Genomic DNA, 26,498 nt, shown 5'->3' with positions numbered 1-26,498 from the left:
ACTAGGAAATGCCACAGCAGTGTTCAGACACCTCTTGGGAACAAGCATGGCTGGGGAAGAGAGGAGGGGAAACACCGTGTGAAGGAGTAGGCCTCCGTGTGTGTTGAGTTGCTTTACAAGGGGTTTAGCTTCATGCCCACCCACCTTCTCTTTTGCCTTCTAGGCTGCCAGAGGCCATTTCGCCACCCTCTGATGAAGAGCTGGCCTATCTGCTACATTCTGAGCATGACCTGGATCGCTGTTGCCAGGATCCAGCATGACTACCCTCCAGTCCTAATCTTTGTATCCAAAGCTTTGGAGGGACTTCTATGGACGACACAGCCATCAAGTCTGGACAGACTAGAGCAATGGCAGTTGATGTCCACAGATTCTTATAGGGTGCAGAAAAGCGCCTCTTGTGGCTCCACCCATATGCACTTCCCCCGCTATCGGAACCCTCAGACCTGCTCTTCAATCAAGAGCAGCCTCAGTTCTGGGCTGGATCAGATTAATGAAACAATATGCTCTGCCAGGGGTGTTCACCAGTTTTGACTAGGCAAGGGAGCTATGCACATGTTGTACCAGAGCACAGCCCCACTATTATGGCGTCTCCCTCCCTCGCTGCTTGGCACTGTCCTCTGGGGGTGCTGGGCACTATGGCCCTGCAGCTGCTTCTGAACTATCGGGAGTGATGGGTTTCCTATTGTAAAATGTTGGACTTTGATCACCACCAGTAGCCCAGAGCAGACGGTATTTTCTCCGGCTCTTTGGACACCAGTGCTCCCTTGGGTTAAGTTTGGTTGGGCTGCTGGTCCTTTCATGTATCCACTTTGGGCAGCTGGGCATATGGAATTACTCCACTTGGCTATTCTGTGCTGTTTTTCCAGTTTCTGCTTCAGAAGAAGAGATGCCAAACTCTTGCCCAGGATTAAAAATCCACCAATCCCTTCTCGTTGAACATCTCAGTGCTGGTCCTATTATGAGGCAGAGTGGGGTGGCTGCCTCAGGTGGTAGATGTTGGGGAGGCAGGGGGAAGAAGTGGCAGCAAAGTGCTGAAGGCTAGGGATGTGAATGCCACATGGCCCTGCCCTGTTCCTCCTAAGCTGGCCTGTTGCTCTCAGTGGTGGTGAAGGAAGGTGAAGGATGTCGCCAGTGTTAAAGTAAGATTCAACTGCCAGCTGCCTTGGCTTCTGCACATTGACGGGGAGAAGCCCAGTCTCATCCTTCCCCTCAGGCAGCAAAACGTTGTGGGCAAACCCTGGAAACTTACACATTCTCCTGGTTGGGTGGAGTCCAGATCCTCTATGCAACACATCCTTCAGGACTATCCATTTCCAAAGCAATGCCGGTGTGAATTTTGGGCTGCACGATCCAGATGGATCTTGCCAGGAGCGATTTCTCCTGCCTGGGCAAGTGTGGAGTTCAGCCTTCCCCTGTACTGCCAGCCGACATCTTCCTCCACCTTCCCCTTTAGCTTCCCTGGTATCCAATCTAGGCAATGTCCCTTAATCCCATCTCACAGCTGGTATAGGGTGCAATTTAAAATAAGCCATAAAATAAGACTTTATTCCAAAATAACAAAATAAATAATCTACTGTACACATTACAAAGGAAAGGGTGCTAATTTTCCTATAAAGACACCAAAGGCTCTATGGGAGTGGGTGACGACTAGACCAAGAGCAAGTGCGTATTTCTGTTGCCTCGGCGGGATTTCAAGGCTTCCCTGAACAATCTGTGTTTTGCACCTGTGTTGTCAAGCAATAGTTCACTCCACTAACGTTTGCTCCCAGACTGCTCCAGCAGCCGTGTCTTCGGGGATGCAGCAGCTGCTGCTCCTCTTCTGCCCCCATCCCGAGAAGCAGTGGCCATGCCATGGCCCCTTGCAATGACTAAAGGAGAATGGAGCCTTTCTCAGGACTCTGGAGCGCTCTCAGAAGGACAGCGGGTGGGGACAGGTGCCCCCTTCCCCCCTATGGTTTCTCAACTGCAGTGCCTCCCTTTCATTTCCTTCATTTCTTGAGAGGGGGCTACAGTCAAGAAAGCTCTTGAAGGAGGGAACTCCTCCCCTGCACAGCATGGTACAGGACAGGAGCTGCAAGATTCAGTTTTGCTGAGAGAGGCAATACAGCTTGAGCTGGCCCTGGCCTTTTTTTTTTAAGGATATTTTACCTACCCGCACAAGAAGTGGTTAACTCCAGCAAGGTCTGTACTGTCTCCCATTCAAGGATCCTGGGAGACACAGCACCAAAACACCACCGGAATGCCCAGCAGTGATTGCAAACCAAACCACTGTTGGACAAAGTGTGAACCTGAAACTAGTTGGAGCCATGCCAGTGGTAAACAGTCAACATGAACGCCTGGGTTTTTCAATCTGTTCTCTTTGTGGCTGCATTTTCCTAGTACAGTTATGCACCAACTTCTTGCCTAGGTGCAACCACTCCAAGATGGGAAGAGCCACGTGGCAATGGCTCCTTAGTGTTGGTGGATGTGGTTTGAGAGGCAATCCTGGTACAAACCACACCTTGGGTTGCATCCAAGATCTGCCTTCCGCAAGAGGAAAGGGACCTTCTGTGAGAGGAAGGGCTCCACTTGCGGATGATCCCATGGTTTGGGGGGATCCCTCCCCACAGCTCACCCCATTCAGCAGGGTCTCCTGACTCTGTATAGCATTTTCAGGGGGCTGGAGGGCCTGCCCTAGGACAGACGGGGCAGGGAAGTCCACTTCCACCAGTGCAGCTGATCCAGCTTAAATCTGGATCCAAGCCCTCTAATTCTGCAGGTGCTTAATTCCTCTTGTTACTTTATTCCCCTTCCTGGTTGGGTTAGAACCGGAGAGTAGAAAAGTATAGATAAGCCCCAAGAGTGTGAGCTGACTGCTTCAGAAAAGTGGGGGGGGAGATTTCCTTCTGGTTCTCATCAAGACAAGATCCACTTATCCTTCCTTCCCCTTCTTGGGCCATCTACAAATCATATAAAGTTGGGATGCAGGAAGGCTGACAGGCAAAAATGCTTTACAGTCAGTTCAAATTCCTGCAGTTGTATAATTTCAGTACATTCCAAAAAAATCTGTTGCTGGAACATGACGGGGACAGAAGAGTAATTGTCACCAGCATGCCCACAAACAAATAGCGGCAATTAAGTAAGTTTGGGGTTGGCTGATCAGGTGCAAAATTCTAGAATAGAGTCTTCAGAGCAGTCATGGAAGCAAAGAACTTCAAAGCATTCAAAACTGGGCTGAGCAACGATCAGCACTATTGGTGACTCAACACCAAGTCAAGACCAAGGGAGGTAACGTCAGAGGCGCTTTCAGCCTTCTGTATGAGATCTACATCAGAGGGTGAGCGAACTTGATGCATGGACATTAGGCATGTGTCTCACTAGGGGGTATTTGTGCATATGCAGGGGAGTGTGAGAGAGTGATGGAGAATGGCAGTGAAGAGAATGCGTTGTATGTACACATATGGGAGGCACGTATGAGTCAGCGCGTGGTTGTAAGAAATGTGGGTGTGGGGAGCATTTGGGAAGAAGATCAACGTTTTGTGACTGAGAAACTGAATGCCTTTCCATAAAGGGCAGAACGTGTATTTATGTGGGTTTTTTTAAAAAAATGGCCATGTATGCCACAGTCCCAAGCCCCATGTGAGGGGAAAGGCTGTGGGTGAGACTGACCTCACAGGGCCAAACCAGCCAGAGACTTTGCCTCCCTGAGCGCATGGCTATCAGGTATAACCAGGATGCCCCTCTCTCACAATGTTAACAGGGTGACATGTTTCTTCTTACATGGCATACTTCCCGTTCTCCATTTTGTGAAGAGAACTGGGAGTGGGTAGCGGGTGTGTTGTGCTAATATGGGAGTCCCCCTTCAGTCAAGGAAGCCACGCATGCCTCCTTATGGTGGTGCAGGGGATGGCACCCCTCTCCCTTGCAGGCGTTCCGATGCACAGAGCTGGTTGGCACATTATTGCTTGGTGACCGAGCAATGAGTCACCTGCTGCTCACTGCCGGCTGGTCTCTGGTTCCACCTTTACGCTGTTCCTTCTCGCCTCAGGCTGTGCTGCTGGGGGCTGGTACCGCTCAGAAAGGTTTTCCCCAAACTCTAGAATAAGAAATCAAGAGTCAAGAAGAATGCAGTTTCCTGACTTGGGCTTTCCTCTTTTTATGATTATTCATGTAAACCAGCAACTCTCTGCTGTCACAACTGTGGACTTCCTACAGATGCATGCCCCCTGCTGGCAAAATGTATTCTTTTGAGGGGATGTTTAGCATTTGAGCCCTGAAGAACCATATCCCTCACTTTTCTCTGCCATTCTGCAGCGGCTACAGGGAAACGTTACCTTGTGGAGACCTCTGCCTGTCAAAAGTTGTTTTGATAATGTAAACTTTTAATTTATTTGTGAAATGCAAATGGTTGGGCAGGCCCCTCTCCTATGAGACACCTTGTTTGCTCCTGCAATCTACTTGTGAAGAATGGATCAGCAGGATGAGTTGACATGATAATCTTGAACTTTTTACAGTGCTCAAACTCCATACCAGAAGCAAGCAAAACAGTGTCAGTTTTAGTGAATATGCATGTATGTTGCAATTATTTAATCCTGTCTGCTACACACCCCTTTTCCTGACGATGCCTGCCTAGGAAGTGTTTGTTTAGACCACGGCTTTCTCCATATGGAGCTTTTATCCTGTGATTGAGATTGCTCCCTCAACGGAAGTTTGTGGGTTCTTTACATGACGCCGTGACCTCCAGGGCGTCTCCTGCACTAAATGCCCTTTCTTTCGTTTTTAAATAGATCGCAGATAATGAGCTATCAAATTACCCCCTTGTGTTCCGCTTGAGTTCCCTCCTCTGCGAAAAGAGGAAAAGCGGCAAGAAGGGGAGCGAGATCAGTGAAAGATAATGGAAGACTCAGCTATGGGGAGAAGGAGGGGGAAAGGCGAGGAAGGAAAGGAAACGGTTGAAAAAGGGAGTCATTGTGATCCAGCATTTAAAATGGAAGCAGAAAGCCCCATTTTAAATGCAGGATTTTAAGCTGGTGTAGAGATGCCCCACATATGGGCAATCTGTGGTGCTTGCCTACTCTCTGTGTGACCTGCATAGTCACTGGGGTGCCCCACGCACTTTTCCTCACTGCCCAATTGATCAGTTACTTGCTGGGGGATGGGGAACAGATTGCTGGGGTGAGGGGGAGAGGAGGCTTTAACCTTGGTCCCCTCCCAGCAATCCCAATGCAGAGAACTCTTGGAGGTGGGGGAAGAGGCTTTAAACTCCCCTGCACTAGCGATCCCATATCCTGATCTCAGTGGGAGGAGTGGGAGATTTAAACTTTCCCATCCCTGTGCTCTGAGATGGGAGTGGGTGCATTTGTGTGCGTATAAATGTGTGTGCATATGTATCTGCATGTACAGCCCCCAACCCATCACCTGGCAATGCATGCAGCCCTCAGGGCCAAAAAGGTAGCCCACTCTTGGTTTAGACTGTGTCCCTTCTGAACTAAACTAATGGCTCAGCATCTACAGTGCTTAATTTTAATCCTTACTTATCAGCAAGAGCAGTGGAAACCTTATTTCACAGTAACTTTCACTGATTGCTTTTCAAAAGCCCAAAGGCCTTCTTTCAGTGTCCTTGACTTGTAAAAAATAAACTGGTTCATATCACAAGGGTGATATCCCCCCCACCCCCACTTCCACAATCATGAAAGCTTTTTTTCCTATTTATGGGCAGAACCCCCAGTTTTCCAAGACATATTTGGGGGGGATCCGGGAGCCAAGGAGATTCTATTGTGATAGGTTAACTTTTTGCTGTTGTTTCTTTATTCTCAGGTGACACAAACATGGGGCCTGTAGAGGCTGGCTATCTGCCCCCAAACCACTGATACACACTTAAGGCAAAGAGCTATTATCTTATGTTTTAAATTCCAAGTGATTTTCTAAGAATAAACCTATTTTTTTAACCAATCACACTAATTTGCCTCTGCCCTTGAACCTTCTGCACCAGTGTACTAAATGCTCTGTGTCAGCCTTCCCCAACCTGGTGCACACTATTTGTTTTGGACTTCAACCCCATCAGCTCCTGCCAGCATGGCCCATGGTCAGCAATGCTGGGAGTTGTAGTCCAAAACATCTGGAGGCACCAAGGTGGGGAAGTCAGCTCTATGTGACAGGTAAATAGATATTTTGCTTTTACAGAAGAAACTTTGGCACCTCCAAATACCTAAAGGCCAAAACAAAGATGAAATTACAGGGCCATTTTGAGTAGCAGCAAGTGATCATTATGAGTTTTATTTTATTTTTTTTAACAGGGAAATGCTTCAGAGAGCAAAGCTTAGGAGGTTGACAAACCCCACACTTGGTTCCAGGTTTCCCACAGCTAGACTTAGGGCTACAGTCAATGAAGGGTGTGAACGTGGTATAACTCAGTTTAGTTGATCTTGCACAAGAATTGCTTGGCTGAATCAGATCCAAGGTTCCTCTTGTGCAGCACTGTGTCTCAAACAGTGACAAGCTAAATGCCCTGGGAAACTCACAAGCAGGGCATGTGGAGGTGGGGACAAGAACAGCATGCCTACAGTAAGTTCAAGTCCCCAGCAGCATGGGGCTAAAACATACCATCCCCTCTAAGGCTTACAAAGCTGGCCATCCCTGAATTATATACAATTCCCTCCTCGCCTTTCTCTAGGATCTCAGTTTCCTGGGCAACAATTAAATTGCAAACCCCTGGAGTGGCAACATGAGCCTGGCACCAACCCACGTGTGATGCAAAGCTGTGAGCCTGTTCAGTAACAAGAACCCCCCAAAATAGAGAGCAACCCTCCCACACCTTCCTGCACGTCCTGCCTCTGTCATGCACAGGTGTGCCCTGTCCTTGCAGATAATTTGTAGGGTTTTTTTTTTCTTTTTTACTAAATGGTGATCAAGCATTCTTTGTACAACTGGTGTGGGAAACCTCTTCCAACTGGGGGACCAAAGCTCTCGGGGGCTGCATTCCGGTGCTATGTGGGGCCAAAGGACCAAAAGTACCAACCTATTTTAGCTTAAAGCTCTTACTGCCAGTAACAAAGCTGGGAGGGGGGGTTTCAGCCTTTTAAAATGGGGGGGGGACTGTACAAAAGCTGGGCAACAATAAACAATCGGTGGAAAAGGGCTGGGGCTGGGGCCAGGACCAGGGGTGTAGGTATCTAGGGAACCCTGGAGGGCCAGATTTGGCCCCCTGGTGCAGAACGTAAGGATGATGTGGCTTTCTCAATTCTAATTCCCATGCTCTATATTACTCCCATGCTCCTCACTATCCCAACCCATCGTATTATTCTTTTTATCCTTGCTGATGGTCAAGCTTTCCCTTGCTCTCCCTGACTTGTGCTGCCCCCCAGCTCTACTGGAAGTCCAGGAACAGGAGTAGCAGCTTACCTGGCAGCTGGGCTTTTCCTGGCAGGCATGGGCTGAGCCGTCCTACCCGCTCGTGCGATACCAGCCGGGCCAATCGCAGCCCTTCATCCATCAGAGTCTGCTGCAGAATATGACGGCTCCAGAGTCCATGGGGTGGGAGGCTCAGCAGTGTGTCAGAAGCAGTGTTGGGGGGTGGCGTAAGCCGAGGACAGGATCCTGTGGCTGTGGAGAAAGAGAATCAATTGGGGGGTTGTCCCTTTACCTGGGGCAAAATGGATGGAGTCGACAGCACGGTGCTTTCTAAATGACCCAACCTAACCAAAAGCTTAGAATCCCTGGGATTGTGCAATACAGAAGCTCTACAGGCATTTTGCTAGTGAGAATAGAGTAAGGCAGTATCTTTTTTTCTGGATCAATTTCTGTTTGAGGGAAAAAAACCACCTTCCTTTCCATGCGGATACAGAGTTCAGTGTAACTCCAAAGCTTGCATATCACTCAGCCATGGTGGACTGCCATGAAAACATCACCATGAAAAAAACAACCAGGATTAAACTGTTGATTTAAATCAAGTTTCCCACTGGCACTTCATGTATTTCCTAAACGTGCATACTAATGGGCTGATCTAACCATGAAAACATAGTAATTCACAATTAAATGGGAGGATTTGCACTATCTATCATGAGGGGATGCTTTGGATTATGTATCTAATATTTTACTAATTTTAGAAAATGTTAGATGGCACACTTTGATTTAACAGATAACTCCTCACGGTGAGTTTGTGTGCTAAACAATATCGCATCCCCTTCTATTTGGTGTTGTTACTTCCAGTTTCACTTCTGTTCTTTCTCCTGTATTGCATAAATCCTTCCTGCCATGTCACAATCTCCACCCACCACACCAGAAACACAGAGTTGCTAACAATTACTCTGAAAATTAAAAAAAAAAACAACCCAAAACATTCACGTAACCTGGGATTGATACCTGGCAGGTTCCATGGTGGGAGCTCCCGAGAATGGGTGGGCTGTGGGGTGGGGGGAACAGATGGACAGATAAGAGCAGAACTTCCACACATTAACATTTCAGGGATCAGAATTGAGAAGGGCATCAAAGGCACTTGCCCTTCTAAAATACCTCGGTGTGGTGCGGTTCAACTGCCTTTCAATTCTATGGGACACTAGAGCTTGTGACAACTTCCCCAACAAACTCCGGTCCAATCAGTGATATCGCTTTGGTCTGCTTGGTGCCTCAAAATGACTGTTGTCTCCATGATGAGGCATGCAGGGCTTTACCATGCTCCTGTCAAAATACTTGTCAAGGGCTCCTTGGAGGCCTCTCTCAGTCTAATCCAGTAGCCAAATCCAGACACAGACAAAGGGATTCTTTTCAAAGCTTTATTCCTCTTTTACAACTTAACAACTCTACTGTTAGCAACTAGATATGAGCAGCAGAGTACCTATGCCCTAAGTTGGAACAGTTGGTCCCCGTTTGAAAGGGAATCACTGGCAGACCCTGAACTAATGGGCTAAGGAGAGTCCCTCCCCTTTTCCCTTGGATCCTCTGGGCGCAGCCGTTGTTTGCGCGCCAACCGAGCACTATGCCTCCTTTCCGCGCCCTCCATTTGGCGCCGCTCTCTGCGTCGGCGTCGCGTGTCCAGCAAGTCTGCTTCCCGTGCTCTCTCACTCCCGGGACTGCTATCTAAGCTAGGAATGCTGGTTGGAGGAATCTCCGTCAGCTGTTGGCCCTGGGAAAGAGGAGCGCGCTCCCCTCCCAGGAGCGACTCCTCTTCCTCAGAATCAGAACTACTCTGGGATTCTATGGGCTCAGTGTCCACCCTGTCAAGATTCTGGTTGAGTGTGCGGCAGTGCCAAAGCAGTGGTGCCAACTGCAGCGTGCAAAGCCAAGCGAGGAAACAGAAATCCAAAATTAATTCACTCGATCTTGCCACTGCAATCCTATTTGTGTTCACTCAGAAGTGAGTTCCATTGAGGCTTACTCCCAGGTAGGTTAATACAGGACTAAGGCTTTAATCTGTACCACTGGCCATGCTGGCAGGGGTTTCTGGGAGTGGAAGTCTTAAACATTTGGAGAGCCACCTTCTGCCCACCCCGACTTAAAGTGACTTAACGGTGGCAGCTTCTCTCCCGTGGAACAGCCGTTTTCGGGAGCGGCTGTTGTTTCGGCAATGCAGACATCCCCACAGAGTAGATTTTGACAGTGGAATAATAAAAACAAAAACAAGATGCTCCAAATATCTGTATCATTTGAAAGAGTGTGTTGTGTGAAGAAGCAGAGGTGGCAAAATGTACAGGTAGCACTCAGTTATTCAAGATGAAGGCCAAATCAAATAGAGTGTTGTCATTAAGTGGAGAGCAGCTGCATGTGGGGGAGAATTTGATCCCAAATTATACACAAGTCGAAGCACGTTCCAAGTTTGCAAAGACCAAGCAAACTGATGCAGTTGAAACAGTGTTCCGATAGAAAGGAGGGGTCTTTAAGCACGAATGTGTGAAAGCCTACCAGATACCAATCCCTCTTTGGTCTGCCCTGACCTCACAGTCTTAATACACTACCCGATGCAGTGGGAAGGTTTCCTCTGGGCCCAGCCCACTCACCTTGTGGGTGTCCATCTAAGCTCTCTCCCGACAAGCTGGCAGTGTCTTCCTCAATGCTGGACCGGTACTGAGGAAGAAAGGGTTCGCAGACCAAGGGAAGTTCAGGACGGCTATGCTCTACAACCTGCTGGGAGGATGAATAGGAGGATGAGGGCGGGGGGGGGGGAGCTGGCTACCAACTTCGCCTCCCTCACTCTAAGCAAACACTATTCCCCACTAGGGTGGTTGGAGTAAAAATGGAGAACATTCATATATTTTTAAGGGCCAAACTAAATGCAAGGTTAAACTCATGTAAGCATTTAATATGCGTGTCATTTAATCTTTGAATATGAGCACACACACACAGCAGGCAGGACTAGGACCGTGGTGTGCAGGGGGAGTTACGGCTGAAATCCACCCAGCAGCCTCCACTGGAAGTTGAGATGATGAAAGCTTCCCACCAGGGGCTAAGAGCTTCAGAGGAAGGGATTTTTGGCAGGACTGCAGCCTGGATGGAAAGTGTTAACCTGCACCTGACCCCACCCCCTTGCACGCTCCATCCTTATCCCGCCCCATGGCTGATATTTCATGGTTTTTAAACTTGCAGGTTAAATGCTTGAAGGCATTTAAAGTCATGTTTAGCAGGATACAAGGCAGCTTCAGCTTCTCCTACCAGTTCCCTCCCTAGCTCTATCACGGCCCCCCCACCCCTCTGCTGCTTGCTGTGTGGCATACCAGGAGCCCTGATCAATTGCAGCAGGATGAGGAGAGCAGGTGGGCGCAAAAGGCAGCGATGGAACAGGGAGGAGAAGGCGCGGCTGCTATGGCTCCTGTTCGCAGCAGGAGATTTAAAGATCTGTGGATGTTCTCTCTCTGGCTTTGGACCTGGCTACCCTGTCATGTCTGGGGAACCTGTGGCCCCCCAGATGTTGTTGGACTACAACTCCCATCATCCCAGACCACTGCCTTGCTGGCTGGGGCTGATGGGAGTTGGAATTCAGCAACATCTCGAGGGCCACAGGGTCGCCACCCCTACCCAAAGCGGTGTAGTTGTCTTTGCTCCCGGTCCATCTTGCTGTGACCCCGTAAGGCACTGTTCCCCAACCTCACACTCTTCAGACATTGTGGACTTCAACTCCCAACAGCCCCAGCCAGCATGGTCAGCAGCCAGTGATGATGGGAATTGCAGTCCAACACCACTCAACAGGGCGTTGGATTCGATGGTTCTATAGCCCCCTTCCATCCCTATTATTCTATGATTCTATGACCATCTGCTGGGAAAGGCTGGCCAAAGGTAACACTTCCCTTGCAGAGCTGGGAACAGAGCCCCCAAGGGGTTGCCAGTTGACGTGGCAGGTCCAGACGATATGTCAGTATGGGATCAACCAAGACAGAGCAGAACGAGACTCAGAATGAGACATATGCCAGGAACGAGAACCCCTCCAGCTTTTGCCACAACAGCTGTGTCACCAAATGGGATTATGAAGAATGGGAGGTGTTATGTTCTCACTCTCTCTTTCTCTCTGGGAGAATCCCAAAGACTTCACTGAGGACTGGATGCCAGGGAGAAACATATGGAGAGTCCAGCTGCAGTGGTGCGCCAGGGACATCTCTGTTCTCTATCCATTCCTATATCACCCTATACGGCAAAAATGTCCAGGCTAGTGGAATTTTCCAGTATTATCTATTCCGCATGTGCATGCAAAAGTGCGCCCACGTACATTAGCTTAAGGGGCATGCACATCATGCATAAGGTGGCATACTTATTTAAGCACCCACACCTGCACGTCCCGGATTATGTATTATATAACTACCCGTACAGCCCATTAGGAAGACGCACAAGCATGGATTATACTCATGCACAGGAAGTTACAAGCACAGAGTTGTGCACACAGCATCAGCAAGCACAGAGGCGTGAGAACTCTCCGCATGCCATGGATGGGGGTACACTCACACAGTTGCAAGCATGTATACAAGACAGATCTCCGCACTCATATCACAATATGAAAAAACAAACACATCAAACATGCATCAAAGAATGCACAACCATGTACACTAGTATATATACCATGAAGACTGTACACACACAGATGTATCTGCTGCCCAATTCTTGAAACTATAGTTGCCAAGTCGTGACCCAGACAGCTCTCCTTTTTGAACAACCCGTAGCCTTAAAGGAGGATGCAGTCGTAGCTTCTCTTACTCCATTCCTCCTCCTCTCCTGTTTCTCACCCTCTGCTCCTGACTGATGGAGTAAGCAGCATTCTTATTTTACCACATATGTTACCCATAGGAAACAATAAAGGGGTGGGAGGGGCGCAATGGGATCAGGAGAAGAGCTGGGGAGTAGGAGCAGCCATTACTGCATCCTCCTTCACTCTGGCACAGCTGTTAAAGGTTCTCTGGGTTGCAAAAAGGTTCTCTGGGTTGCAACTGGGCAAACTTATCAAAATAATGCACACCTTCACTGGAAAAAATGTGCTTGCAAAAGTGCAATGATTTGGACAGCGCAGCCACAAACTCACAACTGTGCTTGTTGGCATGTGCAGCACATATAGTCACAGGCCTGCATACACACTTGCATGTTCAGCATATACATGTGTGAACCTGCACTGCACCCTCCCAAACACAGGAAACACACACTCCAGCACAGATGCACACCACTGGTCGGCAAATCATTTTTAACAGGGATCACATTTTGAGCTGAGCAAACCAGCACATGGGCAAAGGGGTCTTTAACACATACACATGCACAGACTGTTAAAGGCATCCAAGGCTTTGGTAAAGACTGCGTGTTATCTTGTACTCCCACTGCTCATTCCGTTGCCTGAGCAAAGGCTGAAGCAAACAGGAGTGATCAGCAGAAGTATGTCTGGGGAGAACTCTGCCAAAACTGCTATTGCTGTATAATGGAGAATTAAAAACACACATACACCAAGATGTACATTTATGTATTATAAAGTCTATTATATCTGTGGTCTTGCATGAAGCTTAGTGAGCAGGCCCACGCCTGCTTAGCTTCCATAATGCTGCAAGCCCTGGGGTTGCCACACTCTGGCTCACCTTGGAGGATTAAAGATGCCTTTGCATGTTGGCTTGCCTGGGGTGGGGAGAGTATCTGAGCTGCCTTAGAAGGAGCTGTTTTCTGGAACCTGAGTTCCGCTGTGGCCCGCATGAGCTGCCCATGTTCTGTCCCAACCCAGTGCCCTCAGATGTGCTGCGCTACAGCTCTCATCATTCCCAGCCAGCATAGTCACTGTAACCCAACACAACTAGACAGCACCAGATTGGGGAAGGCTGATATCATCATCATCATGGGCATTGCTAGGCACTTAAAAGATTCAAAGCCCAGGCCCACAAGACACAAATCTGTATAAAATCGGCATATGCTAATTTATATCTATATATGCACATTAAATAAATCCTTCTAATTATTCCTAAATTGTACAGGTGGCAGATCATCTCTAATAAAGCATGTTCTTCAATTAATTTGCACCCTGACCCAGACTATCCCAAACCAATGTAAAAAGATTTGTTCTAAACTTAATTGCCATGCAGGGTAAAGGGGTGTGTGTGTTGTAGCATGCAAGCTGCAATCCCCCTTGAAAACTGCCCCCTACATGGCAATCAAGCTGAGGAAAACCCTCCATTGGCATCACTGGACATTTGGGGTTCTGCAGAATAGATTCGGGGCTGGGCCCCCATGGACCCAGGTCTAGCAACACCCCTGATCACCATCAGCAGCAGCTATATAGCACTTTCTTTGTGTGTTCAAAGCACTTAACATACATTATCTTAGCAATCACACCCACACCGAGCCTGCCTGTACAGCTTACCTCCTGCTTGAGCCGCTTGGCTTGCCCAGCACCGCCCTCCTCTGGATGCAGTCTGAGGACAAAAGCCACCATGGAGTCAGAACACCCTGCTAGGTATTATGCCCAGGAATTTACCCCTAATCTGGCCAAGAAGGAAACCGAAAGGGGACAAGTCAGGACTGCTTTAAACATGCTGCCAGACAGTGCAGAAGAACTTTACCCATGCGATGTTGCACATGTTCTGCATCGTAACTGGGTCACCTCTGCTGCATGTGCAGGCTTAGCATGTACAGAAATCGGCAGCCCGAGTGAGTGCTGGCATACTGTTACACGCATAGCAGCTGAGGGGATGGTTTAAATGAGATGCCAGGTACCTGCAATATCACAGAAGTAAGCTCTTTTTGCCCATCCAGTGTCACATTTAAGTAGGGCTTGACATTGATTCAGATGTAATGGGAAACTATAGCTTCCTGTGATGAGAACATGCTAATGCTAGCCTGAGACTCAGGCACTCTGCACACATGAGAAGACCGAAAGCTTCCGGTTTTGAACTACAGTTCCCTGTTGCATCTGAACTCAGGAAACCATGGTTTGTTTTAACTGTGATTAATTTAAAAAACCCAGGGTGAAAATGTGGCTTGATATCCTAGTTTGGTAACTAACCACAGTTGGAACAAACCACAGTTCCCCAAGTTCAGATGTAACAGGGAGTTATGGTTAGTTCAAAAGCAAAAGTGGAAACTTTCAATCTGTTCTTTACAGATGAAAAGGAAGAGGAGGAGAGGGAAGTGGAGGGAGGAGCGTGCAGACCAGAGGTTCATGCAGGATCATTCCTTTAATGCAAGTGTGGGCAACTTTGGGGGGTTGGGGGCTGCACCGGACCACCTGGAACACCCGGGGACCATAACCCTCTCTTGCCACAGCCAGAAGTGGCTCTGCAGTTCCTTTTCCAGCAGAATTGCGCTTCTTCCCAGCCCGCCAAACGGCTGCTTGGTGGGCTAGGAGGAGAGCAATTCTACAAAGAAATGCGGTACGCAATCCTCGTGCACCTGCTTCTTTGCAGAACTGGTGTTTCTGCTGGAAGACAGGACACGTCGGGAGCGTGAGCCTTGTTTACCTGCAGAATTGCTGGGAATCTGGTGGGGTGGCAGTAGTGGGCCTGGAAATCTCCCTGGGGGTGGGGTGGTACATGTGACTGTGGCCATGCGTTGTCCACCCCTGCTTTAATGCTAAACCATGCTTCCTGTTATGTTTGAATCAGCATTCTGTGAGCCAAAGAAGCAGCCAGGGCTTTTGGGCAGGAAAAGCACCAGCATGGGCATGTTCAATATTGTCACAGGCCAGCTCCAATTGCCAAACAGGGCCAAGCCCATTTCCTGAATGCCTGAGATCCTATTTGAATAATCAGAAATTAGCATCCAGGGAGGAGATAATTAGCACCACTGGACAAATGTAGTTCAACTCCACATTTTGTAGAGCTCAATCAATATCAGGGCTCAGCCCAGGCATCTGTTTTTGACGCCAGGGCTCAAAAGGATATGAAGTAAAAATAGACGGAAGTGCCCCTGAGCAAGTGCAAAGTGCATTTCTCTTGCTTCTGAGTAAATGCAGACGGTCCCCACCTATCAGGAATTGGGGGACAGACAAACATGTTTCCAGATAGCCATGAGTCCTGGCATGTTCTTAGAAATTAAGCATTGCCTCTTCTCCCACCTGGAAGAGGCAGTCGGTGAGGATTTGAGCAGAAACAAGGGCACCCCAGAACAACACATTTATCCTGCCTGTTGAGCACCGTTTTCCAGCAGCATCACAGCAAGGATGCAGGAAGCCACAGCTTTGCTTTGAAGAATCCCAGTCGGTAGCAAGAATGTAAGGGTTCGGTTCTCACCTGGATCCCTTAAGTGAGGACAGGTAGCTGCTCTCCCGGGCCACCTGGCGTGACAGCGAGAAGAGTTCCACACGGCGGAGCAGCAGCGAATTGTCCCGCAGGCAGAACTGAGCAGCAGCCTCATTGATGGTGAGCTGGGAAAACAGAGAGGGAACAGAGTGATTCTCCAGGGAAGCCAGAAGGATATTGGTCCCCACGGCTCTAGATTAAGAGCAGGGCACAGGGTGAGGAATTCTGGGGAAACTGGCATGCCAAGAGAAGGAGATGGCTCAAAAAAGAAAATCAAACCTAGGTGTGGACAGGTGGATGCTTCTGCAGGATAGCAAGCGGGGCAAATGCCTCAGGGGAAAAGGGGGACAGACACCTCAGGAAAAGGAATCTGTGGGTGCCTGAGAGAGCATACATGATACTAAGAGCCTTCCCAAACCATTTATATTTTTTCAGATGTAACAGGGAGATCCAACACATTTCCTCCTGACTGTTGTTGGGGAAACTGCATTTTCTCAGCACTTAACAACTTGTCATTGTGCAAAACTGCTCCCCACCTCCTCTGAAGTGTCTATTATATAAAAGAGTACTGTCTAGACCACAGGTGCACACTCTGTAGCCTGCATGCAGGCCTCACTGGGTCCCCCGCTCCATCAAATTCTCCCCACCCCCGATTTCCCACCAATTATACCCTTGCTACGAGCAATCGAGATTGCTCTTTCCAGTGAGGAAAGAGTGGTCTGTGTGAGCATCCCTAAAGAAGGTGTAGAGAACCTTCTCTCCATGCCCCCCCCTTTTTATACAGATTGCTCTTTCCCCGCTGTTACTAGCAGCGAGGGAAGAGAAACCTGTATCAGGATTGTTTGTCCATGTGTGCATGCATGTGTAGCACCCAGCCCCGCATCATGTGTGGCCCTCGGGACCAAAAACATTGTACACCTCTAGTCTAGACTGTGGTTGGAGAGCTGTCTTTATTGGCTAGTGTCTGTGACATCACTGGCGATGAGTGATATACATCGCCCATGTGCGCATGCCGGTTTGAGATATCTTTTAAAGCAGGACTAGGGAACTTGTGGCCCTCAGTTGCTGGACTGCATCTCCCATCATCCCTGATGGCTGGCCATACTGAAGGGGGCTGATGGGAGTTGGAGTCCAACAGCATCTGGAGGGCCAAAGGGTCCCGATGTCTATTTTAAAGGTAAGCCTTTAAAAATACTCACTGTAACAAGGCTGTGAGGGAACGTAGGGGGCTGTAGTCTTTTGTAATTTGTGGTTGAAAGGGGTGTATTATTTGAAAGAGTATTACAAATCTAACTACCCCTTCTGCAGTGATCCCCAGGCATTTCATGAGCCACTTTAAAAAACGACTTGGATCCAGAGATCTCATGAGCAGAACTCTGCTCATGGGATGCTCCTGCTTGTGGAAAGTGGGGGTGAAGGAGGCCATTTTTGGCCATTCCCCCTTTCCTCTGCAAATCTGCTCTGGAGGGTTGGGGCAACCTCCAGAACAGCACAGGAGGCAATGCAGGGGGAATCAGTCTAAATCATCTCGGGATCCAAGCCAGGATATATAAGGAATATTCCATGGTTTTCTCCCTCTCCAGGGTTGGAGCACATAATCCCCATTTTAAAACAAAACAAAAATAGTTAACATGCACTCCCCTTGCAGCAAGAGCCCATCCCAAGGGCCAAATGCATTTCAGAGAACATCTCGAGGGCTGCATTCCAGGAGTGGGTGGGGCCAAAGACACAGGAGGGTAGGCAAAGGCAAAAGAAGTGGAGCCAAAATTACAAAAAATGCCAGCATGTTTTATTTAAAGCTCTTCCTGCTGGTAACTAAGCCCTGGGGGAGGCATTTCAACCTTTTAGAATGGGGGGGGCACAAAAGCTGGGAAACCACCAAATGTTCCATGGTTGGGGGAAGGGGGTGGGCCCAGGAAAAGGGTGGGGAATTCAGTCTATAAAATAAAATGGAGGACTTGTTCCCTAATCCCCCATTTTAGCTGAACAATCCTCCCGCTCCCAACCCCTCTCCCGGTGACTCACCTCATGAAGTGTGAGCTGCTTGCCTTCACATCGCCGGGCCTCACCCCGCCCGTAGATGGCACTGTGGCGCCGGATCTCTTCCTCTTTGCGAGGGTCCCCACCGTCCATCCGGAAGATGTGGCCCACTGTTTTCGCGAGCTTCTTGTTCAGCTTCATGAGGCTCCTCAGCTCGGCTTCCCCGCCACGGGGGCAGCTGCGCAGAAGACGATCCACGCCCTCCGACACCGCCTGGATCAGCTCCGCATCGAGATGTTCTGTGGACGAGGGGTGCTCACTGGGTGAGGATGCCCCCCCTTCCTCTTCTGACTCTGGATTGCCCCACTGAATCGCCGGCAAGGGGGACAGCTTCTCTCTTGGCTCTGAGGGACTCTTGGCAGGGGAGGTACCGCTGGGTTTGCCGGGGGTCTCTCCTGGGCTGGTATGGCCATTGGTAAGCGATTTGCGGCCCCCTGACTCAGAGATCTTGAAAAGTGGGATGCTGCTTACGGGTATGGAGGGCACTGGCTGGTTAAAGAGCCCGGGATTGGTGGCCCACTCCCGCAGGGCCTTCTGGAGGCGGCGGACATGGAGTGGCTTGGTCGCCATGCCAACCAGAGCCATGATCTCCAGGAACTCCTCCTCGCCTGCCTCACACAACTGCTGCACGTCATCGCCACCCTGCTGGATGAAGGTCTCGTAGTAGGAGAGGAGGTTGGCTCGCTGCAGGACACGATACAGCTGGAGTTCGCCCAGCGTGCGGGGCAAGGACAGGGCCATAGCCAGTGGCCTGCAGAAGTGACAGAGCGAGTGCTGTGATACAGCAGAAATGGGGGCTGGAACTGAGGTAATTTAACCACACTTGCTGTACGCCGACCCATCCCCCGTCAGGGGACAAAAGCAGATGCACTAACGGGGCCGGTCCAAAATATTTTGCTGCCTGAGGCAAAGGGTAAGATGGCACCTCCCCCTGCCCAATTCCAGGTACAAATGCTGACCAGAGTGGCAGTGGATTCTTATTTCAATGTCAGTGATAGGACAGCATCCTCCACTGCCCTTGAGGGCAGCAGGGTTGCTTAGGGGGCACAGAGCAGATTGTGGCATGCAACTCTATCTGTCCCATTATCCTTCAGCATCTGCTGCTGTGAGGCCGCCTTCCCACTCTACCTAATGATAGGGGCTGGCCCTGCGACACCACAGAGGTGTAAAAAGCATTCCTTGGTGTGTATACTTCACAACAATGTTTGATTTGTACACACAATCGGTTAAAGGCCAAGCTCATATTGCAATATGGTGCTCATTTTCCTCAAGTGTCTGATTGCGACTGTAACGTGTGTATCCCCACTTCCGTGAAGACAGCCCCTGCTACTGAGCACAGGGCCAGGGTGTGGGATTTATTTGGAATTAGACAAATTCATGGAGAATAAGGCTATCAATAGCTCCTAGTCATGATGGCTATGTATTACCTCTAGTATTAGAAGCAGTGTGCCTGTATATACCAGTTGCTGGGGAACACGAGTGGGAGGGTGCTGTTACTCGTGGGCTTTCTACAGGCAGTTGGTTGGCCACTGTGTGAACAGAATGCTAGACTAAATGGGCCTTCGGTCTGATCCAGCACGGCTCCTCTTATATTCTTATGGAATATACAGACATGATCTTGCGTACACTACCTCAGTGCGGTGTACCTTAACTGCACACACTTCTCCTTACACTACAGCCTCCCACAGCACTGCAATTTTCTCAGTGCAAGTAAAGCCCAAGCCTGCATGGCATCCTTTCCCTTTCCCTCTCCTCTATGCTTTCAGTGCAGTCCTGCACATGCCTACTCAATTAAGCCTCATTGTGTCCAATGGGGCGTTTCCCTTAGTGAGTGTGTTTAGGATTACAGCCTGAAAGTCTACTGCACTTTAGAACAGCCCTCCCCCAACCTCATGCCCCTCAAACGTTTTGGATTTCAACTCTCATAAGCATGGCCAATGGTCTGGAATGCTGGTGTTGTGGTCTGAAACATCTGGAGGGCACCAGACAGAGGAAGGCTCCCTTAGAACATCAGCTGGCATGGCCACCATTTCCTCTGATAGGTGACTTCTGGTGGATGACCTGTAGCTTGCACTGCAACTCACTGTCGACGTCTGGACAATCATGGGGCGGGGAGAGCTTCTCTCCCTGCTCCTGTGCATGCCCCTCACGCTCGCCCGTTGTTTACATAATTACCCACACTGCAGCACAGGTTGGTGTGTCATGCAAACCTGGCACACGGTGGGGGTGCCTTCGTACCCCCCATATAACACACGACTGCAGTAGGGGTTGTAGGGTGTGTATGAAGCCACCCCTGCTGCGCCACACGCTGAGATCACATGACACGCCAACCTGCGCTGCAGCGTGGGTAATTATGTAAACAATGGGGCTTCTTTTCCCTCTGAAATTGTCCAGACACACCCACTATATTGCATGCGCGCGCACACACACAGAGGCATAAGCCCCCTACAATGCAACTTCCAACTGCAATACATTGCAACCTTCCCATCAAAGTAAAGATCTCGCCCTCCATTTCATTTTTTCCTCTGCACTGTGACCCGAGCCTGTTACTATAACCCACAAAGAGTTGAAACCCACCCCAGCTTACACACAAAGGCTCCACACAGTCTGATCTGTACTACACCTATCCCCGAAACTGCTGTGCTACCAAAGTCCTAATGTGACCCTCCACCACCTTGTACTAAAACCAACAGTATTTCAAATACACACACACACACACACACACACACTCTGGTTCTTCTCTACAAACCAGAAACCTGCCACGCACGGAAACATCTCCCTGGCCTGGCCTCATCCCCAACATGCACATACCACACTCCTCCAAACACCCACTGCTCATTCTTTCTCTATCCGCCCTCACGACACTAATTTTTCCTCTGGCTAGGCCCTAAAAGCAGTGGAGCAGCAGCAGAGGCCTTGGGTGGAGTTGGTGCTCCTTGGTACTTCTTAGTGGTGGAAACTGACATTCACACACACACAGAGTTTTCTCTGGAGCAGTGCTGTCAGGAAGCACTGAGGTGGGGGAATTTTGGTGTTACAGTGGGGGATATGCAAAGGGGGGTGGATTAATGGAGCTTGCAGGTTGTGCCTGCTGGACTGGCAGGGTGGGGGAAGTGCTAGCTAGCTCGTAACATCATTGCTCTCCCGAAAGCCACCCTGTTTGCCAGTACTCTCCAGTGGTGTCATGAGAGCCAGCCTGTGGGGCAGACGTCCAGGGCTGTACTCAGAAGAAGAAGAACGCAGCAGGGCTGGCTTTGCACATTTTGAAGGAAGTAAAGTAATGCACGTTATCATTTAAAAGGGGGGGGGGTCTATAATATCATTAAGTCCAGAATCTTAAATTACCTAATTGTTTTACTAATATCCTTGCCCAAACAGCTGCCTCTTCTAATAAGGAAGCATTCAAGGGTTCCTCCCTCCATTTTAGCACCAACATTTCCAATCGCTTTTTGGAGAGCTCAGGAAAGATGTGCTGGTGGGGTGTCCTCCCCCTTTCCCAAATGTTAGCCTTACTAAGAAGGGTATGCTTTTTGCTTAGCCCTGCTTACCCATCCCTGGGTGCCTGTACTGATAAGCATGGCTATACGTGGGTACGATGGTCACCCCAGAAATGCCACCCCCTCTCCTTTCAGACTTAATTTGAGGCAGAGATTGGGGTTTCTATCTGGTTATGAATAGCAGATCCTATCTGTTTATGCCTTGCAACATTCAATCCTGGACGACAGAAGTGTCCCTGAGCATGTGCCAAATCTACTGGCCCACCACAGCCCCGTATCTCTAGGGTTACAGGGAGCAAGCAAGGATGGCAGTGTCAGGAGGCGTGACTTCTAAAAAGCCTTGAGCCCCGGCACCTCGTGAGTGTGTGTGTGTGTGTTTAATAGTTTTCACCACTGCCCCCTTCGTGTTGCATCTGCCCTTTACATTGGAGCAGCCAATTAATTGAAGAAGTGCGCGGGGGGCATGGGACGAAGAAGAGGCTGACAAGCGATATCTTCCTCCCATGCAAACCTGGCCTGCTGTCCCTTCGCCCCCTTCCCGGGGGTGGGGGCAACCTGCTCCCGATGTCCCTCCCCTCCCCACCCCACCCCACCCGCTCGTCCGCGGCGCCTCCAGCACCCCACCCCGCCCCACCCCACTTCTTCACTCACTCGCTCCCCGCTGCGTCTCACGGCGTCGCTGGATTCCTTCAGAGCCCGGGGTGTGTGATCGTGGGGCATGGACCCAAGGCCTTCCTCGCTTTGCTGCTGGCTGGCGGCGCCTTCTTCTCGCCCCTTGGCTGAACGAGAGCGAAAGGAGGCGAGAGCGCCAAACACCCGACGGCGCCAGTCCACCCTGATGGCTCTCTACGTCCGTCCGCCGGAGCTCCTCTGCCTGTCCGTCCCCCACACTCCTCCTCCTCCTCTCCTCTCCTCCTCTCTCTCTGCGCGCCTCGGCGCTGAGCCTTTGGCACGGAGTTGCCTCCCACGCCGCCGGATTTACAATGGAACGGCGGCGGCTCCGAGCTGCTGCCGCGCGTGGGAGGTTTCGTGGGCGACAGGCAGCTCCTGCCTCGGACCAGAAAAACTGCAACAGCAGCAGCAGCTATCACCGCCGAAAGCGGGGGGGGGGGGGATTCCGCCCCTCTCGCCTCCTCCGATATGCCCACGTGCGGGCATGGAAGGGGCTAAGTAAGCGTCTGCACCCCATTTCCACTTCTCCGCGCGCCTTCAGCCGCCGCGCGAGTTGTGGGTGCCCCACTGTCCCCTCCCCTCCCCTGGAAGACGAAGGTTAAACTCTTCCCGGCTGACGGGTGGAGCTGACGAGACAGCTTTGCTCGACTTGGAGGCTTTTTCTCTTAAGGGTTTGGCAACCGCGTGTTGTGCTTTGTGCACGGTCTGGGCTATGTGGCAAAAACCATACACAGCCTTTTTTTGTGCGGCGCCTTAAAGACATTTATCCTGGCAGTTGGCCTTCATGGATACGGCTGTTGCTACCCCTCTGGGTTATATGGGGACACAAGGCCCCGCCTGAGTGAAACGTGTGCAAGACTTTGGTGTACTTAAAAAGGGCGCGATCATGGTTTCGGCGATGTAGGCGTGCTGTGCTGTGCCACCCCCACATATGTGCACGTAGGGGTGAGGAGTGCGTGTTTTTGTGAGCACTTCACGTGTGAATGCCGTGGCTGCGAGTGCAAGCGACATGCCTGCTTGCGCATGTGCCCACAGAAGTGTACCCGTGTGGGCGAAGTGGGCAAGCCCCCACATACTCTTGTGTGCGCGCCTGTGAGTGATGCGTGCATGCCTGTTGTAGTGCAAAACGTGTGCAACAAGCTTGTAGGGTTACTTGAAGGGCGCAGGGGAGAAGTTAGATATAATATTTCATTTCAGAAAACCTGCCAGTTTGTGATTTTCAGATATTTTAGTTGACAAAATTAGGATTTGGTGAATGAAATGATAATCTAATTAGAACAATTTTGATAATGTTCTCCCCGTAAAAACAAATCAAAAATGTCTCCTCAAGGTGATGTTTTATATCGCATTTAAATGCATTGTACATTTCCATTGTACTGAAAACATGCTAATTTATTCTTTCACTTCAAATAGTTCAACCCACCTTTGAAAAGCTTAAGAAGTAAAATTGAATGCTTTAAATGTTAAAGTTTAAAAGGTTTTAATTTTAAAAAAGTATTTATTGACCCAATCAGGATAGAGGGATTCCCCACTGGGTGAGTGGGGAGGATAATTTTGGTCTATATTTTTTCACTTTGCCAAAGGATGCAAAAATATCCTTGACTGGATTTTTTTTAAAAAGCAAAAAAGCAAGGCCGCCTCCTGTCTAGTAAGAAAAAAATCTATATAAAATTTCCCAGCCTTTATTAAGGAAAAACAACACATAGTATTGCTTGCTGTTGTGATAACAGTATTGCTACCATGATCTAGCTCTAGTGAGATCTTAGTGGAGAAAGATTGCATATAGTTTTTGAACAATAGAAAATACAAAAATGTACATTAATATTTTCCTTACAGACTTTGTGTTTCTGATGCTTTGCTGTCTTTTTAAAAAACATTTGACACTGAGACAAGTGCAGCAGAGATGCTGTTATTAGATCAGAGATGCTGATATTGAGTGTCATGCAAGGGCAGCAAATTGTTAGTGATTTAATTTATTATTAATTGTATTTTTTACTGTATTTTTACTGTATTTTTCTCCTTTAGGTGCCAGAATAACTTGGCTGGCCTTGTGTAATATGTTGACTCGTTGGGGCAGAAGACTATTTGCTGCTCTGCCTTGGAGTCTTGTAAAGAACAGAGCAGGCCTCAAGTGTTCATTCATTCCCCATTTGCATGGTGGTGCAGAACTTCAGCAACCAATATGGCCAGTTTTCTTTGCCTGCTAAAGATTTCTGAGCTACTCTGAAGTTTGCTACCCATATAAAAGGGTATCTAATTCTTTTTGAATTGGGGCTGTCTGTCTTCTGGACCAATAAGGCAAACATATTCATTCACTACAGATGAGGAGGGCTTCTGATATTGCAAGCTGAAGGCCTTCAAAACGTAAGGGAAATGCAGTTGTTGGAGGATTAGGGGCTAGGATGGAGGGACATTAGGACGAGCTGTGCTGCAGGAGTATAAATGGCAGTTACATATATTTGGTATATGGGGGTGGTGGCAGTGTTGGCAAGCACAACAGTCCATAGAACATGGGGTTGGGGGGATATTTGGAACATCCTTGGTGCTATAACTGCATTTATATGCATGCATATGTACATAGACACATAAACACACCCTTTATAGGTCTCCATTCCATCAGGTATTCCTTCCTGCTGCAGATCTCACCCAGAGAGAGGAGGGATGCAGTTCTTAAAGTGTGACTACACATCTGTGGGATTACCAAGTTGCCAGACCCTACCCTTTCACTTTAAACAGCTCAGCCTATACCCCACAGGGCATGAGAAGATGTGCATGTGTATATATATATATTTGGCTCAGCTGAACTTGGTGAGTGGTGAACCATGGTTCTGGAGTTTACCCTTCAAGAGATGTCTGCCGAAATCAAAAGGAGAGCCTCCCACAACAACGTGAGGACCAAAGAGTGGTTAGATAAACGCCTTCATAAATAAAAGAGTACCTCTTCCTTCTTAGCCAACAGCCTCTAACCCCACCCAACTGTTCTGCTGGTCTGGCTCTGAGCTCTCTTGAGCAGAAGCTTCTCAGCTTTGACTCCCAGCTCCCTACAATCCTAAATTTGTATTTTCCCCTGCAGCTGGGAGTTGATTGTTGGTTTATTTTTAGATCTTCTGAGTGGCACAGGAAATGTCCATTGTGGGTTTTATAGCAACAGAAGTTCCATTTCTTCTTGTGCCACCCATTCATCATGTGTCCCCCCACCTGGTCTATATACACACATGCAGGCACACACGTCTGCTCCAGCAGTGGCCAGTTTGAGAGAACCTCCTGGCTTCTCAGCAACAGAGGCCCAGGGAAGTCAAAGCTGTACCCTGCATGCAAAGGAAGGCGTAGGCAGGGAGCTGGCTGTGCGGAGGCCAGATCTTCCCGACCAGCTTTAGCTGCTGAGAGAAGGTTTCTATTCAGAGAGGCCTGAACGGTAACATATGGTTCTTCCTACTGAGCAGCCTCCCACGGAGATGGTGAGAGCATCTACCCAGGTGGGGGCAGATTCTAAGTGCTGATGTTCCTCAATGCCAGTTTGCAGACCCATATTCAGTCCTGGAGTCCCTCAACCTTTGCAGAGGCTCTTGAACCCCAACCTGTCCCCAGGGCTCCCCTCTGCTGACTGGGCCTAAGAGTTGGCAGTGGCTCCATTCTTGGCCAGCTGTGAATGTACAGAGCTGGCTGCATGCAAGGGCTTACTTAATTTGTATCTTGCCTTTCTACCAAAAAATGGCACTCAATGTGGCTACTTCTGAGGAAACATGCATAAGATTGCTCTGTCAGTTTAACAACTCAAAGGGGGGGGGGGTTGGACTGCAACTCCCATCAGTCCTAGCCAGCATAGCCCGTGATGAGAAATGATGGGGACTGCAGTTCAAGGACATGTGGAGGGAGACCCATTCCCCATCCCTGACCTAATCAGCATCTTTATGAATAGGTGCCTCCTCCCCACACAAAAGCTTTGCAGGTGGGGCCTACGTGGTTGGAGCCAAGACTCTGGCAGAGGGCTTCCCTCACCTTCATTACTCAATGGGGGTGTGACATGTAAAGGTTAGGCAGGCTGTTGGTGGTGCTGATTTTATTTGAAGAGAAGCGATGGTGGTGTGAGGAGAATGCACTTTGCTGTGGAATACATGACACGGTTGTCGTAAATCATTCTGCCTCATGCCCAGCACTTACCCCCCCTTGGCATGCTCATGTACTTATGCACACAACATGGGGGACTGTAACATTGGACTACATTACAAGGTTGCTGTAAACCACTATCAGTGCCCCTATCTGTTTTGTAGTGGTAACACTGGATTACCTAAAAGGGTTGTTGTAAGCCACTAGCAGTCTCATCACTACCCCCTCCCCCCGCCAATATGGGCATCATGTCTCTTCGCGTCAGCTCACGCTATCTAAAGTAGGGGTAAATGACACCGGGAAGTTTGTTTCTCTCCTCCCAGAGCAGGGGAGTTTTTCAAATTTCTAAAAAGCGATCCACATTTCCCCCACTCGAGATGATCTGAGATTGGGCGGGGATGTAAGCATGATCTTAAAATTTTGCTTCTACGTTTGGGGAGGGGAGGGCTTGGATAGACGATGCTGCTAAATCTCAGCAACGATGCATTTTTTAAATACCGTCTCCGATGGATAGCTATCA

General features: G+C 49.2%; 2 protein-coding genes across 12 annotated transcripts in view; one reads left to right on the top strand and one right to left on the bottom strand.

Moving 5' to 3' along the window:
• The window catches only part of STAT6 (signal transducer and activator of transcription 6), a 91,267-nt gene extending 89,681 nt beyond the window's left edge, over positions 1-1,586 (top strand). For 8 of the 10 annotated variants that reach the window (XM_084836587.1, XM_084836589.1, XM_084836591.1 and 5 more), the window contains one exon: positions 164-1,586. In XM_084836587.1, the coding sequence (XP_084692713.1) occupies positions 164-260 (97 nt within the window). In that variant the 3' untranslated portion in view covers positions 261-1,586. The remainder of the gene's footprint in view (positions 1-163) is intronic. The other 2 variants (XM_084836592.1, XM_084836593.1) reach the window with 2 other exon arrangements.
• NAB2 (NGFI-A binding protein 2) lies at positions 1,346-23,330 on the bottom strand. Of its 2 annotated transcripts, none has more exons than XM_084836595.1 (7): positions 21,851-23,330; positions 17,688-18,453; positions 15,654-15,787; positions 13,787-13,838; positions 9,972-10,098; positions 7,381-7,581; positions 1,346-4,075 (listed from the first exon to the last, which is right to left on the bottom strand). In XM_084836595.1, the coding sequence occupies exons 2-7, from the start codon at positions 18,441-18,443 to the stop codon at positions 3,975-3,977; spliced, it is 1,371 nt and encodes a 456-aa protein (XP_084692721.1). In that variant the 5' UTR covers positions 18,444-18,453; positions 21,851-23,330; the 3' UTR covers positions 1,346-3,974. The 2 variants fall into 2 exon arrangements, with proteins under 2 accessions (XP_084692721.1, XP_084692722.1); XM_084836596.1 differs by having other exon boundaries at positions 9,972-10,095.
• Positions 23,331-26,498: the final 3,168 nt, after the last annotated feature.

Source organism: Heloderma suspectum, chromosome 2 (genome assembly GCF_057233095.1).
Source record: "Heloderma suspectum isolate Gila_16-S chromosome 2, 16-S_ref, whole genome shotgun sequence".
Classification (NCBI taxonomy): Eukaryota; Metazoa; Chordata; class Lepidosauria; order Squamata; family Helodermatidae; genus Heloderma; species Heloderma suspectum.
The sequence above is the reverse complement of the archived record's forward strand: the minus strand, read 5'-3'. Positions and strand labels throughout refer to the sequence as shown.